General features: G+C 42.5%; 2 protein-coding genes across 2 annotated transcripts; both read left to right on the forward strand.

Annotated features, from left to right (window-relative positions):
* The first annotated feature begins 1256 nt into the window (after positions 1-1256).
* Positions 1257-5875, forward strand: cav2 (caveolin 2). The gene is made up of 3 exons (XM_070907446.1): positions 1257-1448; positions 1705-1892; positions 3527-5875. The coding sequence occupies exons 1-3, from the start codon at positions 1299-1301 to the stop codon at positions 3675-3677; spliced, it is 489 nt and encodes a 162-aa protein (XP_070763547.1). The 5' UTR covers positions 1257-1298; the 3' UTR covers positions 3678-5875.
* Positions 5876-9014: 3139 nt separating this feature from the next.
* Positions 9015-17766, forward strand: cav1 (caveolin 1). The gene is made up of 3 exons (XM_070907781.1): positions 9015-9265; positions 10238-10405; positions 17393-17766. Exons 1-3 carry the CDS (start codon positions 9230-9232, stop codon positions 17732-17734), a joined length of 546 nt encoding a protein of 181 aa, XP_070763882.1. The 5' UTR covers positions 9015-9229; the 3' UTR covers positions 17735-17766.
* The last annotated feature ends 473 nt before the right edge of the window (positions 17767-18239 follow it).

Below are 18239 nucleotides of genomic sequence, written 5' to 3' on the forward strand. Positions count from 1 at the left end.
CATTTTACCAGTCAAGTTAAGCTTAAACCAAGGAACTGCAGCTTTTCTGACTTTATGGTTGTGTAATATTAGTGAGAAAAACAAGTAAGAGAGGAGGGGGTCGATATAATGCAGCCTTCAAACTCTTCAGAACTCTTGAATAATGTAATCTAGCCTGTTAGCTTAGCTTGGTAGCCCATCTGACAATCCATGTTCAGAGAAGCCAAACCTTCTCTTTCGTTCATTTTGTTGCTTGACGTGAATAAATGAAAATGTCGTTTTTTATTTGTATTATATTTTGAGGAGAATTCCTTTTCTTTTTCATTGCAGCTCTGCAGTTTGAACACTTTGTTTGTTTGTGATTTTGTAGACGGTTGCACAGTATAAATCTCCAAAATATTCACTTTTCAGGAACTCTGAAAACACAGTTTGATGCCACGTTGACATTTTGAGTAAAGGGTTTTGGAAGATGATGAAAGATGTGATGTGTACGCACACATAGACCTACATCTACATGTGTCTCATTTTCAGACATACTTATATTCAAGCAACATATATCAAACATATACGTTGCAGAGGGTTCGTGGGGTCAGATCAAACCTCAGAAACGAATTCATCTCCATGTGAAACACTGGAGGAAAATGTCTTCCTGTTGTGGTTCCTGTTTAGACATCTGAGGACCTGCAGTTATTCTAACAATGTTGGTTGCTGCGTTCAGAGTATGAAACAGCCAGAGAGTCATAAAATCACACAGACTGAAAAGAAAAGTTGTGGTAAATCAACTCAACAGGTAGAAGAATGTGCTCAGCTACAACAACAATAACAACCAGGCTTTTATAGTTACAAAGGTGTATGTGGGTAAACATGAGGGTGTTTCTTTCCAAAACACAAAGCCTGGGGGGGGATTGTTAACTGATGTTTTCTGCACCATAATTCAAAAGTACAGGTGGTTACATTTTCCAAAACATCACTATTTATGTTAGAAAAAGAAATGGCTGCGCTCAACTAAACACTTTTTTAGAAAGATGAGTCCTTCACTTGTAAAAAGAGGCTCTGTTGTTCTGATCACATGGTGCATTCAGCTGGCATTAAACCCTGAGGACTCCTGGGTCGCCATGGCTCATGACTGGGGGCCAGCACACTGCACAGTAGTGTCTTGAAACGGTCTGGGGAAGTGACTTTGAGCTTGTTGTGTCTCCTCTGCCCCACGCTGCGCTGCTTTCCATACGGGGCGGGGTGCCGCTCAGTCCGGCGCACAGCGCAGAGCGCACCGTCACCAGCTGCTCTCCCTGCACCGTCTGGCCGTCTGACTGAACAACATGGGTCTGGAAAAGGAGAAATCGGACACCAGTATAATTATGGACGAAGACGAGTTCAACAGGTCGATAGAACCCATCCTGTCGAAGAAGGGGAAGGTGTACGCGGCGGCGCCGGACCGAGATCCAAACGATATCAACGCGCACTTGAAGGTAAAGTCTGTACAATGTGCGGAGTTGCTCTTTGAAAGTGAAACTACACAAGGTGGCGGTTGTCAGGTTGAATGATCTCGTTATCAAGTAATATAAAACCGCATTGTTTTCATGTAACAAAGTGTGACATTAGTCATCTGCAGCGTGAATACCTGGAAGTCGCTGGCTGCGCGTCAATCCATCACCCAAGACTTCACTGCCAGTGCTGATTATGCAGAGAGCTCATTGTGTGCCCCTGACTTGTGTGACCTGGCAGGTTGGTTTTGAAGATGTCATCGCGGAGCCCGTCTCCACGCAGAGCTTCGACAGAGTGTGGATAGGAAGCCACGCCGCGTTTGAGCTGGTCAAATTCATCTTTTACCGCCTGCTGACCACGCTGCTGGCCGTGCCCATGGCTTTCCTCCTCGGAGTGGTCTTCGGGTTGCTCAGCTGCATCCACATCTGGTAGGAAGACCTCAACCTGCAGGTTTCTGTTTAGCGCTGTTTTTAGTCTGGGTTATCTGGCGCGGTGCCAAATGTTGCCCAAAATAATTGTGATTTTTGTTTCTTCAGAAAATAGCAGAGAAACATCATATTAGAGTGATGCCATGGGACATAAAATACTTTATATTACAGTTGTCTATTTGGAAAAGATAAGGGTTAAAAGATAAACGTATAAGCACTCCAAAGAGATTAAAAGGTCAAATAAACACATTATAATGTGGTGATACAAAAGATCTAAAGAGCATCATAAAGCTATAAAAGTATTATAGTGATGCAAACATACTAATGAAGTAAGATAACATCACTTAAAGTCTGTTTTGAGAAACAAAAACATTACAGGAACATTATGTGACTTCTCCTCGGGGGCCACTGCTGCTAGCCAGCATGCTTGTTCTGCCTCTTTAGGAAAACACTGACCCAAGTTATTTTTACAGTCAACGTCACACGCAGAATAACATTAAAACACCAGCATTTTGTTTTTATAATTTTATTTGGATAATTATGTCATGCTTATGTCATATCAACTTAAACCAGGTGCCCCCGGCAATACATACGTTCCCAACCACAACCCAAAGAGTCCATTTATTAACACTTGATGAAACAACATTTTATGCCCAGAAGTAAGCGCTCTATGGAAAGTTGGGAGGAAAGTTGAGTTCCACCAGTAGTTGGGGGGGAAAAAAACGCCCCATGCCCTTTGCCAGATCACTGGCATTCTAGCAGCAATATAGGTCTATTTGCAGACCTGAGTGGGACATTCTTCAGATGCAGATAGAGCGCTGCAAAGTTACTTTCGCATGACCTTTCACCTAAGTGAGGTCACAAGTACAGGATGATTACTTTGACTGCAGCATTCGAAGTAGGAAGTCAACGCAGGTATTTAACGGCGCAGGGCCGAGCGGTGACGCTGACCCGGTCGGTGCATGTGGAACGTCAGGAAGGGAGATCACACAGAGGGGTGCTGCTTCAAAGGAGAACTCAGCTCACACAACACACCTTTTTTATATATGGAGTGAAGATCACCCGCTGCAGGAATGTAACAATAGGATACGGCTCTCAACAGAGAGACAAACCACCTTGCAGATAAGACAATAACAGTAGCTGGGAGATAACACGAAATACCAGACATTCATTGGTAACGTGGTTATAGACAAATATGCCAAATATGTGTCAAAACATCACATAAAACCATCTAACGGACTGGAAAATGGTTTAAAAATATTCAAATATTCAAATCAGCGTTATGACTTTATTAATAACAAAATCTTTAGAATGATAAGCTTTAGATGGAAAGGTTGATTTGGATTCCCAGGATAAAAGTTGTGTGTAATCTTCGTCTTTCTCCTTCTTTATATCTCAACTACTGCTCAAAATCATTTGGTCAGGTGAAAACAGTGTCCACTGAACACTGATGGTACCCAATAAAAACCTGCAGAGCTGAGCCTCAGTCTTCCTCCAACAGATATAATTAGGAGTGAGACTGATGGTTTCATGGGCACAAGGAGATTTAGATCTCTGATCATTCATTGCACTTTCTGAAAGCACCATTTATCAGCATCTGTTCTCAAGTGACTTTTTTGACCTTTTCCCTGCAGGTTGGTGATGCCGGTGATCCAGAGCTTCATGATGCTCTTACCATCAGTCCAGGTGGTGTGGAGGAGTCTGACGGACATGTTCATAACACCGCTCTTCCACAGCATGGGGAAGAGCCTGTCCTTCATTCAAGTGAAGACCACCGAGAACTGATTCGTGAAATGTAGGACCGATTGCAGTCAAAGAAAAGAAGAGTGAGCGACGCTTGTAGTGGAATACATGAGCTGTTTATAAAGTCAAATATGAAATCCCGAAGAGTCCTGCTCAAAGTACTTAATCGAGAATATTTCACGGCTGGTTAGGGCCGGACATATATTGAAGTATAGTCATTAAATGCTGTTAAAACAACACACATTAAAACAAATCCACAGCAGTTTTAGCCCAGATGCCTTGATGTAATCTAACCTGCAAATCAATACATCAATGCACACGGGCATTTAAGATTCATTAGTCGCGTCACTACAGGAAAATAATCGGTTGTGATACCATTTGGGACTTTATGAAAAGCTCATGTGCACCACCCAAAATGGAATTGCTTTGCTGATTGTGACCAAAAGAATATTCTTGTCATTCCATCACTTTATATTTTGTATATATTGCAAAAATAATTCAGCTTGAAGTTGAATGTAATGAACTGAATCAGAGCAGACAGTCTGAGAGAACTTCATATGAATATTAAATGCTAAGATGCAGCTTGTTGCACATTTTCAGGCTTATTTTACTGTAACTGCTGTGTTGATTTTACAGAGCATCGGCAATAATATTGGGCATTTGCTTTTTTTATGGACCTAAGCTATACGCAATAGAGTTGTTATAACATGTTACTGAACTATGTCAAAAAACGGGATTAGATGCGATCCGAGCGCTGGCTTTCTAATTTATTATTTATGCAACGACCAATTCTTGATTGGCAAACACAGACATTTGGCGGTGGAGGGGGGGCGAACCACGGTTCGTACTGTGTTTGGTTGAAGCCTTGGTTGAGCTGAGACTTCGGTACAAACATATTTAATTTAGAGGTTGTTGTTTTTCTACAGCACGGCTAGTTAGTGAACAGGGTTTTTGAAATCCTTCTACAGCCAGAAGGAATCAGACGGCGACATGATTTTTACCATTTTGTTTTTTTCAGTGGATTTGATAAAGTTGAGTTTTAGGTACAAGCCTGCACAGTTCCCACTCGCTAGGAGCCGCACAATCTCAAATTTAGAAGGCGACATAGAGAGAATCGGTGTAACAGTTAAGGAGCTGAGTGTCAGGTACATGCTTACACTGATGTCTACTGTGAGTGCGAACCCACCTCCGATGAACAGACACATACAACATGTTAGCAAACAGCTTCCTTTTTCCACATCCGGCAGACACAAAGCAACATTTCACGTGGAGTGTTTCTGTCTCGCTTTCTACTCCTGAGAAAAACATCTGGCTGTTTAGTTGCTAGTTTGCCAGATGTGCCACTTTTATTTGAAGCTAGTTGCTAACTTTTGTTTTCTGCTTCTTGAAACGTGGTTGATGAGAGTTTGCAGTGACCAAAACGTACAGCGGCCGTGCCCTTAAACCAAAACAATGAACTAAAAGCAGCTAAAAAGGACCCAGTTGAGCTGCAGACTTGGCTGGTAATTCTCTGTGGGTTCATCACTGCAAGCGACACCTTTTACATTACAATATGTGTCTCCATGTGTTGCGCCGGGGCATCCTCCCCATGGTAAAGTGGACAAACTTCTATGATTTCATTAAGTAAAGGATACAGATTGTCACAGAGCGGCCATATGAACCAATAAGCCTGTTGAAGACAGTATACAGCCAGATTTTCCAGGGAAAAGGGAGCACATCTAGTGGGATTGTAGCTGTAAATAACAGTTACATTTACGTTTTTGACAATCACAACTTGTTACTCAACATTGCGCTGTAAGCTAGCGAGCTAACCTGCTGAACATCTAAACCAGATCAGACAGAATCAGTCACACAGGTTCAGGTGACGTGATGTTTTGTTTCCAGCTGACGACTGAAGGCCGGCAGTCCTGTCAGAGCTTTTTAATCCTTTCGCTGATGTTGGACTGCTGACAAGCTGCGAGCCAATATGTTTGTGTTACGTTTTTCAATTCAAGGTAGGTTGTGCAACAGTGGAAGCCACAGGTGTGTGGCTGAAGCTTTTTCTCTCAGCAATACCATGTAGCACTAATCAACCTCAGCTCAGCCCAGCTGTTCCTCAAAAGTTAGACATCCATTTTAGACAAATCACAATGTGACATGCATCTGTCAGTAAAGAAAAGAAAAAAAAAATCCTCCTTTTATTTGTTTGCGTTTCATTTTCTTTATCATTTTTACTGTTATATACTCGTTTTGGAACTTTTGCTGTAACACGCCAAATGTGTTCTTCATGACCAAAATAAAAAGTTATTTCTCAAGTGAATGTTTCTGTGTGTGGTTTCTTCTTCTGTCACAGGAGATGAGTGTGGTTGGGACATGCAGCTGAGTGCCAGAGAGCTCTCGTAAATCACTTTGCTGAGATTGCATAAGACACTTTCCAATACAAAGATGAGCTGTGGGTTGATGGAACATGGCCCGAGGCTCCGCTGTTAGACCTGCAGGCCTGCACAGCATTTCTACCTGTTACACTTACACTACTTCACTGCACAGAATATTCATTAAACAGCAGGGTTTTGTGTGTTTCTGTAAGTTTGTGATGTTCCCTACTCCATGTTTTAAGAGTGCTGTGACACTACGACCACTGATGCTGCTGTTTACTACAACTAATACCCTGCTGCAATGTCCGTCAGCACTAAATTCCCAATATCATCTTCAGTGGTGTTCAGTTCGGACTCGAGAATCACAGGCACACGAGCTGGGAGGACGCGCTGCCTGAGAGGCTAAAATGAGGGCATAAATTCCCCACTGTATGTCAAGCCCCAAGATAAAGTATTTACTGTCACTGACTTTCTTTTTAAAATAAAACAAGGGAAACATGCTCAGTGTGCAGCTTTGCCCTGTGAAGCTCAGCTGCTCTGACTGGAATATAGTTAGAGCAACTTAGAGAGTACTTATACTACTGTTACTACTACTACTGTTGCTGCTGCTGCTATTTGTAGTATTTTGTTTCTACCACCAGTACTACATTGTAAACTGTTTTTATTATTACAGCTGTACTCATTTTATTTTACTGCTACTATACAGTTTTTACTGCTACCACTACCACTGTGGTTATATGGGGGGAATAACAGCTTCTTGTTGTTTCACTGCTACTCCAAAATGACTTCTATTACTGCAACTCCTCCCATTGCACTGTCCAGCTGTACTTTACTCACTGGTGCCTTTGTTGCTAAATTATTAATACAGGCAATACAGTTCAATGAGCTAAACATAGCACCTGTGATAGGTAAGTCATATCCCGTGTGTTGGTAAAAACTCACCTGACAAGAAATCACGTGCCTTCTACGGCGTCAGCTCTTACTTTGTCTCTGTTGTGTTTGTTTTAGTCAGTGAGTTAACCACATTTCCCTGTAGTTAACGTCATCATAAGCCTGTAAAGAATCCAGTCTGAGACCTTCATCACGCTGGACAGACTCATTGCTATCCCTTCAAAGGTTGATTTATTTCACTCTTGAGCTACCGCTTGTTTTAAAAGAGCAGACATCCACTTTTCAAGGTCACAAAGTTCATCCTGATGTCGAGCGTTCACTGTGATCACGCAGCACTTCCAGCACCACCCTCCTGACCGAGAACACCACTGGTGCTGGGGCATAACCGGCTGTTTAACAACCTGTTCTGTCACCGCTCTGGCTGACACATTTACATGTTTTGGATAGTCTATAAACCTAAACTGCCTCAGCGTAAAAATTGCCACACATCCTGTTCTGCCATTGAACTATGATTCGCTCCCATTATGAAGTGGTTGTGTCGGGATGGCGGAGGCCTCAGGAGAGCTCGCAGCAGCTGACAGCACTTTCTACATCACGTAGCCTGACTGTTGGCAATGTTTTTGCATCTCAAGCCATGCCTGCTTACAACTTTGACATCAAATGATCATCTTTACTTTTCCTCAATTTTGCATCCTGAAAGCTGTTCATATTCTGCAAAAACAATATTTCTCATACTTTAGAGCCGTTAACAGATACAGAGTGTTTCAGAGCATGCTAATATTTGAGTAAGTACGTGTATCTGTACATCACCTTTCCAGAGCAGATTTGCACACAATTGTTGCATCAAAAATCGACGAAATCACTGATGTCAAAACAGAGCAAACTGGTTCACAAAGAAAAAGAAGTTAAATGCAAACAATAAGAGTCTTTTAAACCTTTTAGTGTTGCTGTCTGTTTACTTACAGACAGCAGAAGAATAACTGAGGAAGCTGACGATTAAAAACACAGATAGGAAAGATGAAGCAGATTTCCAAAGAGAAGGTGTGGTAACATGTAGACATAAGATGTAGCGGGGCAGTGTCACCACATGTCAGAAATGTGTCAAATTCTCATCATGAAAAATCCCTCCGGTACTCTGCACATACGCACAAAGTCTGAACTATTGGCTTTATTAATGGTCAGTAAATCATTTTCCAATGTGTCTTGGATTAGTTATAAGCCATTTATATGGACAACTTTGGGTTCCCAGGTTATTAAAAATCCCTTCAGTGGGTGTTCAGCATGACACTTGCTTTTTGACTACAATCCATTTATTACTAATTTATTGACATTAACAATTGCAGGATTGTTGGCTTATTAGAAATTGCCACAAAATGACCTACATTGTTCCTTGTGGCAGGAAGGCACATTGCTTTATCAGCGAAAGATCAGCATCCCCATAGCAACTACAACACAGTGATCAATCTAGTGAAGGATGTCCACAAGAGCCACAGGACAACCCACGCTTGTTAACAAATAAAATGCTCAACATAATACACAATACACGCATGCTGCTCTTAAATACCTCTAAAAGATGTGAAAACAACATTAAGTGCCACTTTATTTCAGTGCTACTCCCATCAGACACACCCAAAACTGGCTGAAACAGCTGAGTGTGTCAGCTGGTGTCACTCCAAGGTGAGTTGATACAGGAATGTAAACAAACCAGAGTGACCAGCAACCCTTCTCAGCCTTGTAAAGCCGAGAACAACAACTGTTGTTGTCAATTCACCAAATGCGGGTCAATCAAACGTGTACATGTGAGTATAAACGCAGGGAAGGTGAAGCACGTGATGACAGTCAGGCTTCATCACTTCTGATTAGTTCTGAAAACTGTTCCATCCATTACCACTTGAATTTGTCTCCCCCGGGCGAAGGTATGGCATAAATCCACACCTTGCCAATCCCAATTAACGCCCACATTTCACCGAACAGAAAGGTTATTATCCTCTGCCTTGATACCCAACTAAAGTAATTCCACGCCAGTTACAACTCCCCTTTAGTTTGAGATCACGTCAGTCTCTCCTGCAGCCGGGCAGGTTACACGGTGGCTCTCCTGTCTCTGCTCACAGGTGACTCCCGGGCGCGAAGACGCGCTCTGCGGGATCCGAAGAAACAGAGGAGGTATCCCTCAGAGCTCTGGCATTAAATTCTAGTCACGTTCGGCGAAAAGGGCAGGAATTAAACCGCTATACAGGTCCTTGAGAAGAGCCCCAGTCCTCCCAGTTTGCCTCCACGCCTCCCACACGGCTTCCTATATTGTCTTCTTGTCTGTTTCACCTCACTAATCTGTTCAAACTTGAGGACAGCATGACAGGAGGACTGAAGGACGGCGACACAGACGAGGTACAGTATGGCTCTCATTTACCGCCGCCACTACTTTTAGTTGAAAGCTTTTAGCTGACTGGGTTTTTCTTCATCGAGGAGCTGATTACACTCGCTCATAATTTGCAGTCATGAAGGAAATGTTGATGTATTTCCAAATCCAGAGCGCTATGTCTCAATCCTTATCTTTTTTTCTGGCACCTAGTCATGAACGCTTCTCCAACACGCGCTGAGGGAATGTGAAGGGCTATTGCGTCTACATTACCATGCGGGTGTGAGATTTTACCTGCTAAAACACTTATTAACAGAACAACCGATTATGGTTTTTACGCATCAACCATGAAAGTTTACATTTCCGTGCGTAAAAACGCAAAAGAGAGTAAATCCACAACCATTTTCTAATATAAGATTTCAATCATACATCATGCACATGCTTTAACACTAACACACGAAGCCATGTGGTTGTTTGTATAAATGAGAATGTGCTTAAAAGATTCACAAAGGACATAGTAGGATTGTGGGGACAACAGGGGTCTTTACGCACTCCGTTTCTAAAGCGATGGACACGGAAGCACGTGTTTATACATACTTTACATAAATGAGTCCATATATTCACAAGTCAAATATAGTTTATAACCGCTATTTGTTCAATGATATCCAAAATATCTTTAGAAAAGCCTACTTAAGAGAGAATTATTTCATATTTGGAATATGCGCTTTTACGCATGTCTTTAAAATGGTGCCATGCTCACAGGCACACATTGAATCAACTGTATGTCAGATCAGGGTACTACATTTCTGTCCGGGTGGTGAGGACCCCTTGCGGCTGGATCGAGGGGTGTGGTGCTTCACTTTCTATTCATTTAAACCCATCCCTGTTTGTGGGGCAGGCTGGTGAGTCGCAGCTCCAGTCTCTCTCCCTCTCAGCGCACTGCACACTATCCCTCCTCCTCTTCACTCTCTTCTTTCTCTGCCTCCTCCGGATCCTGACAGGAGTTTCTGCATTCGCCGTTCATCCGAAAACAAGGGAACATATACAAACCTAACAACAAAGACATGGACAACGACAGTCTGAACGAGAAGACGATGGAGGATGTCCACACCAAAGAGATCGACCTGGTCAACCGGGACCCAAAGCGCATTAACGACGACGTTGTCAAGGTGAGTCAAACCTGGAGGGCTGTTAACTTTCAGCTTTATATTTGGGGTTAAACGTGCAGCTGCTGTGAGCGTTCTCTCCATAAACCATAACTTCACCAGAATACCTGCTGCAGGAGTTTGCACTTTACTTCTGCTCAGTGGAGCCATCTGACAATCACTGTAAACTGAAATAAACTGTGGGAAACTGAGCCGAAGTTTAGGAGCTGTTATCTGCGGATGTGCGCGTCAGTTGCGCACGGCAGTTCTTCTGCGCGCCTTACTGCGCGCTGTGGTTCCAGCAGTGTTCCCCCTCAGTGACTTTCCCCTATTAGGAAGTAGCTTTGCTGAGGTATTAAAGCTCCTGGAGGCGATACAATGGCAAGTTATCCACATGTGTAAATGTTGCGCGTCCGCACAAGCAGCGGACTTGAAAACTTGAACATCCTCGCTCCAACAGAGGAAACATTACGAATTTCCTGTTGTTGGAACACACATTTCCCACAGTTGTTGTTGCACACGCCTTGCTGTTGGGAAAGTAGAATTCTTTCCATAAGAGAGCAGCCGGAGTGTTTATTGTTTAAAGGAGTTAGCAGAGGGAGAAGAGGCTGTAGCAGCAGAGGAGTGGCGCGCTGGAAGCCACCTGACGCGTCTGTGTGGTAGCGGGGAGCAGCAGCTGTCTGAGCCGGCCGCCCTCCTCTCCAGCTGGGACAGTTTTTTTCACAAGAGTGGGGTCAAACGGCTCGCTGCATGAGACAGGAGGGGTCAGCTCTTTGAAATGCCTGAACTCTGCCTTGTTAAAACAGGGAAACACCCAAGTAGCTGGTTAGTCTGAGGGGATATCCCTTACCACTCCCCATCTCTCCTCCCTTCTTTCCTCCCATTCTAGTCCTCTCCTCCCCCCCTCCTCCCTACATGCCCCTAGTTGCGTCAGAGAAGCAGATATCCATGTGCTTTTTATAGGCTGCTGTCAGGTTCCAAATGATAACTGACAATTTGACATTTGTTGATTGGACAAATGATTCTTAACCTCTTACTATCCGGTGATTAAAAATGTGCTGATTGTGCTAATTTCAATTCAATTAAGCTTTATTAGTGTGAAGTTCTGATCAAAACCAAAGTAAATACATCCTCTAAAAACAAAAAGGTACATATATGAAATAATTCCTGATGACGCTTAAAGTGAGAAGTCGTCAGAATGAGAAGGAAGAGCACATGTGAGATTCACATTTTTGCAAGTGAATGTGACTTTTCAGATGTCTGCAAATCACATGTTCCTTTAACTCGGGAGTGTGTCACTTGTCAAATGTCTGTGGCTTCGCGTGTGTCATAATGTGATCAATGTGACAAATAAAGTGAAAGAAGGGACGTTTGGTGCTTTGGATTATGGAAAAAAGAAGGTAGAAGTGCTTCACGGAGGATGTGTTGCCTCTGACCGGCAGGTAGATGTCCTTCTTGCAGTTCTACCACATCAACAGTTTGAATAAAGAAAATTATAAAAAAATCTTTTGAGTTCTATAAGGAAATGAACTTCAAGCTGTACTTTTCCTGTTTTCTGCTTCTGTCTCCACGTCTTCTACCACCCCTGCTGTCTCTCCCTCCCACTTCTCCTCCGCTGTGACAGTGAGTCAGACTCTCCCTCCAGTCTCAGAATAGAATGCAACTTTATGATTGTCCCGCCTCTCTCTAATCAACTCAACAGACTTCTGGGGAAATTATCTGAAATCACATGCGCCTACACTGTAAAAACCCTCAGCCAGCTACAACATTAAGTGCTACTTACATCATAATGCATGATGAATGACAATCCAACCTTATATTTGCTAACAATATGACACTATGCCGTTCTTTTGATACTTTAAGAGCATCTTTTCTGATAATACATAACATTTTGAATGTAGGACTGTGTTTACATTGTGCTGCTGTCACTTTTACTTAAGTAGGGGCTCTGAATACTTCATCCACCACTGCTCTGAACTATTTTGAAAAACAATCAATGTCCCTTCATACCGACTTAACGAACCCGGATAGTTTGGAGGAACCTCTGACACACGTAGAGAAATACGTTATTTTCTACGGTGAGGAACCTAAAGGTGCTCACTGCTTCCCTCTGGATTTCAGAATAAACTCTGATGAGCCTGTCGTTTTTACAGTGCACTGCGGATCGGAGGTGCTTTGAGGTCAATGAAACAGTTCTGCCAAGTGGAAGCGTGTGTTTAGTGTGCCCCAATGAAAAGCACAGGCGGGGAATCCCTTCCAGCAACCCTCACTCTGCAATCCACCGTGACCACACACACCCCCACGTACAGTGCTCTCACGTAAATGTGTGTACTGTGCATGCAGACATACTGCATGTAGCGTATATGCGGACACACACGCACACACACACACACACACTGCATTCTTGTAATCAAAGGAATACAAGCTGTTCTCCTGTAACTGCTGCAGCTGGCCTCAATCACCTGGCCACATCAAACAAGTTCCATCACTGACGTGCATGTGGACTCTGCCCGGCAAGAGTTTTTGCTTCTGGAGAATTTGTGGGTCTTTATATAGCAGAGAGGAGGAGGTCAGTGGAGAGAAAATGCCCCCACTGGAGACAATTTTTGAGAGGGAGTTGAGAGAAGTTTGACCTCCGACAGCAGATCCAAAGTCCTGAAGGTCAGACTGAAAGGAATGGAACACTCCCTCTGGGACTGCAAAGCCAGCGATTGGTGGACTCTTGATCACACTTGACCACCTCATTCTGGGATGTTTATCTGATCAGAGATGTATTGTCACTGTTGTGTGAAAATCTCACGCCTCCAGTTTTGACAATTTCTGTGCTTTTATCACAACTAAACGATTACACACTCCTCTGTGGGTTGAGACATCTGGCGCTTGTGAAACTCTGTCAGTGCACTGGGATTTGTTTCCATCCAAATGTCATGCAAATTCAACAAAACTATGGATATATCACAAATAATATATGCAAAACGGGGGTCGCAGCACACAAAGAAAGCATCCAAGAAAGTTGTTTTTTTTACAGATTAATTAAAATCGATTAGATATTTGGCAAGTTAGTTCTTACTAAAACTTGAAATTAGGCTTTTTATAGAGGAGTTTATGTGAAGTTCAACTGAAGTAGTTTTATGATATCAGAGAAATACATAAGCAAAAAGTATCTTAAATGAAAAAATTAGCTAACAGGGTAATGTGTTGAATTCATTCATTCATTCAGAGCTTTAATACAAGATATATAAACTTGTGGTCACTTCATTATTTTGTGAAGATGTTTCTAAATCAAAAGTACACTATATTCAAACTATTTTTTGATGCAAAACAAGTCCTTTTTAAATTTGTGAAATGAGCCTGCAGTCTGTGCCTGTTGGTCACATACAGTATGTCTACGCTGCCAATCATCCTAATCTCTCTCCTGAACCAAACCAAACATTTGCCCTGACTACCAAAGTCCTCAAACCAACAAAAGAGTCCATTAATGTGCCACACTCTGACCTTCTCCTCCAGAGACCCACTTTGTCTATTCAAGCGTAGTTGACAGCCTGAAGATAGAGCTCTGGAAATAGCACATCGCCTTATTTACTCAATAATACAGTTGCCTTGCCGACTGGTCACATGCTGACCCCGAGACTCCATTGTTCCATGTCAAACCTCTGATTGGACCACTGAGGTCCACATTTTGACCCAGTATAACTTTAAATGCTTTTTATGCCGTAGATGCTTATAATTGGTCATCATTATTGAATTTCTTGATTCAATTATTGCCTGAAATTGTGGACTTCTGTCAAAAACATCCTTACATCCTCGCTGTTGACCATATTGTACAAAAGTCTTTGTCTCTTTACCACGGGAGTAAATGAACATTTCTAGAAACAAAAACAACCCTCTGAAGTCTGAAGAAGCAAAACAATCCAACAAACTGAGACAAATTGAACCTGAAGGTAACCTCAGGTAACCCATAATGTTGCAGACAGAACAGTATTTAGAAAACTAAAACCGTGGAAAGTAAAAAAGCACCAAACAGCTTCACTTTATGAAGTCAACAATCTCCACCATCCTACTGTGGTTGTGTTTGTGCCTCCCTGCAGAAGGCCCTCATTTAGTCTCAATCAAAGTTCTGGAAACTGGAGCAGAGTGGGTCCACTTTAAAATTTGTAGCTGTGGAAAAATTAAATGGACGCTCGCTGGTTTTGTGGCTGCACTCAGATTTTTATTATAAGGCTGAAGTGAGCAGTGCCAGTTGGTGATGTGTGAGGCGCTTTATGCTGCTGCTCGGAGTAAAAGAATTGTAGAGATCTGTTCCAAAACAAGACATCCAGGATTGGAAAAACATGATATTTACTCTTACATAATGAATAACAGCATGGAATTAGTGTTTTATAGTCTGCACTCACTATATTTGATGACAGTATGTCACATATTTATTATGTTGTAGGTTGGGGTTGTTTATACTGAATTATTCATGCACATTTATTTGTTCTGGTTTAAACATAAATATATATATATGTGTGTGTAGAATGATTTTAAGTTTAAATTCTAGACTCCAAAATATCTTTCTCATCAAATCCTTTTTGTCTCTGAAGTTGTATTTTTCTTTTTTTGTTGAATATTTTTACTCCCCTGGCAGATTTTAATTCACGTAATTTAAGGAATTTAAATTAGGAATAAGGAACAAGTTAGGTCAGAAGATCGATATTGCTCTCATATCTGATATTAAGTCAGAAATTAAACTGGAGGAGACGGTTAGCATGTAGACTGGAAACAGAAAGCCTGGCTCTGTCCGTTTGTTTAACACGTAAAAAGTGTAAAAAACGAGGGGGGATGTGCAGGACTAGTTTGGTCGGGCATACTGACCTCGCACACAACCCCCTGTAAAACCACAATTTGGCATTTGTACATGACGGTTGACACAGTTTTTGTACCAACTGAACAAATCAGAGCATTACAGTGTGTTAATTAGTGAGCTTAAGATGTGCTGGTTACCTTTTCCCCTTGTTTCCTTGTCTTTATGCTAATGTAAACTAAGCTAACAGGCTGTTGGATCCTGTTTAATATCTAACAGATGAGATGATATGAGAGTGGTATCAATCTTCTCGTCTAACTTTGGACAAGAAAGAAAATAAGTTTGTCCGAAAATGTCAGAAGGTTTTACACTTCCACGAACAGTTAGCTCGTGTAAGTGGGCGTCACGTCTTCCAAACAGTGGACAGAATCTCACTTAGGAATGAAACGCTTTTCCATTTCACTGTCAGTGTGACACTGGATAATATCTGTGTGACTTATTGATATTGCAGCCATTAGACCTCAGTAGCCAGTCTGGTCTGTTAGACGAGACACAGTGTCCAAGTATCTGTAAAATAAATATTGACTCTGCGCTCAGAAGCCTGTTGAGAGGACGACTTAAACAGCACTGGTCAGGTCACGGACACTTGCGGGGATTGTCCCATTTAAAGGCCTGAGTGTGTGTTTACATTGACAAGAAGCACGATGTTCTTGTTCATCTTGATGGGAGGTGGAGGAGCCAAACCAAAGATCACTATGGGGGACGTCTTCTTCTTTGGATTTTCTGCTGATGGACTTTGAGTTACTGTAGGTAGCACTCGTTCTGTTGCCCATCGCTGGTCACACTAACTGAGCAGTTTTCCTTCCGTTTATTCCTTAAAAACCCGAAATGTGAAACACATCACTTCCTGTGCGCCACAGAATTTATCCCATCCATAAAGACGTACCACACACGTAGTGTTTACAACAGCAGATGTAAAAGCTTCCAGGAACTAGATTTAGCCTGGCAGTTATTTAGATATCAAACAGTGACATGGTGTCTTTACGCCAGCAAGCAGACGAAGTCCTGACAGTGTTTTATCGGCCACATCTGGTCCATCTGTGGCCAACACTTAACTTAAGAGTAGCTGAAAATGTGACTGTTTAGTTTGTCTATTTAGCCACAGAAGGACGTTTTATCCATTTCGCTAGCTGCACAAGTGTCACAAGATCATCTGTCTGTCTGTCTCGTGGAGTTGGGTGTTTTCAAGAGGCTTGGGAGACAGAAATCCTTGAGTTGATTTGCAGAAAGCAAAGCAGATGCCAGAGATAGTGTGTGTAGCAATCATCAGCAGTGTTTTGGGCGGGGCAGTTGGTTGGTGGTTAGACTGTGTACCAGTCACCGCGAGAGGAGACGTTCATCTTGTCAGGAATCCCACCCTCCATCTTAGCTAACTGACACATTAACAGGGAGTGGAGCAACTGATTTATGTGAAAATAATGAGTTCGGATTTGAAGGACTATAAAGTTTGTGTGATGGTTCCATTAGCACCATAACATGGCTCTTGTGAAATATTGTTGGCGGTGGATGAAGGTATTTGACAAGTCATGATGATGAGTCTAATGTGAATGTGGTGGTGCTGAGAACTAGACAGCACAAGTCACTTTTAGTGTGTGATGGTTACCAGCATTTTGTTTTCACTTTCAATACTTTCACAACTTTTATTTCCTTGCTTTCCTCTCGTGTTATAAATCCCTGGTAGGTTCAGTTTAATGGGACGTGGCTTTTAAGAAATCCATCTATGAGATAGATGATAATTAGATTACATTTGATCAACTCGTTACATCATTTCAGGCAAAGCACTGAAGTCAGGCTTAGCTGTTTTATTCTGTGGCTCATTTATCAGCTGCTTGGCAACCAACATCCAATCACATTCATGCAGCTTTTACCTGGAAAATGAAAGTCTGAATTATGCTCAAGTCCTAAAAGTGTGTTAAACTATATAAACAAACAAAAAATGGTTTGTATATTATATGTTCAGTGTTGATGTAATTTATTGTGTTAGTAAGTGATATAGTTTCAACACATTATATGATGTGCTGCACAGTAATTTGTGTACTGTACAGATCGCAGGAAGAGCAGTAGCTGCTAAAAGGATCCAAACAAACAATTAACAATGACACTTATTAGACTTATTATAGATTATATTATTGAAGTCTTTCTCACTCTTCCTCTTCCTCCCTCTTCAGGTAGACTTTGAGGATGTGATCGCCGAGCCTGCAGGGACCTACAGCTTTGACGGCGTGTGGAAAGCCAGCTTCACCACCTTCACTGTCACCAAGTACTGGTGTTACCGGCTGCTGACGGCGCTGGTCGGCATCCCCCTGGCGCTGATCTGGGGAATCTTCTTCGCCATCCTGTCCTTTATACACATCTGGGCCGTGGTGCCGTGCGTCAAGAGCTACCTGATCGAGATCCACTGTGTCAGTCGCGTCTACTCCATCTGCGTGCACACCTTCTGCGACCCGCTGTTCGAGGCCATGGGCAAGTGCCTCAGCAGCATCAGAATCCGCACGACCAAGGAGGTGTAGCATCCACCAAGAGGAGGAGGAGGATTAACGGGAAGAGGGGAGGGAGGATGGGAGGGCTAGAGCCACACGGATGGAGGGAAAAGTCAGAACAAAAAAAAAAAAAGAAGAAAAAATAGACCTCTGGAAAACAAAAGGTGAGACTTTTCCAGAGCTGGGCGGGGTTTGTTTGGAATTGAAGGGGCGTGGTCACACGGCACCTGACCCCGCCTTTTTCCACCAGCTGTTCTTTCCTCTCCAGTGTCGGTGTAACCAAACGGGTGGGCACAGGAAATCAAAGGGTCGTTCTCCGGGGTTTTGTTGTTTTGTTTGTGTTCTCTAGTTTTTTTGTTTTTTATTCCTCACTGTTAACTTTGTCATGCAAGCAGCCGAGCTCCGTATCTGTTTTCTGTCCGTTTTTGCCACACGATGTAAATTCCTTCCATTCTTACCGTTTCTGTGGAGAGCTTATCACTTTGACTGATTCATGTGAAGAGGGGATGTCAGGGTGTATCACTGTCTCCTCTCG

The sequence above is a fragment of the Enoplosus armatus genome, chromosome 6 (genome assembly GCF_043641665.1).
Source record: "Enoplosus armatus isolate fEnoArm2 chromosome 6, fEnoArm2.hap1, whole genome shotgun sequence".
In the NCBI taxonomy this organism is placed as follows: domain Eukaryota; kingdom Metazoa; phylum Chordata; class Actinopteri; order Centrarchiformes; family Enoplosidae; genus Enoplosus; species Enoplosus armatus.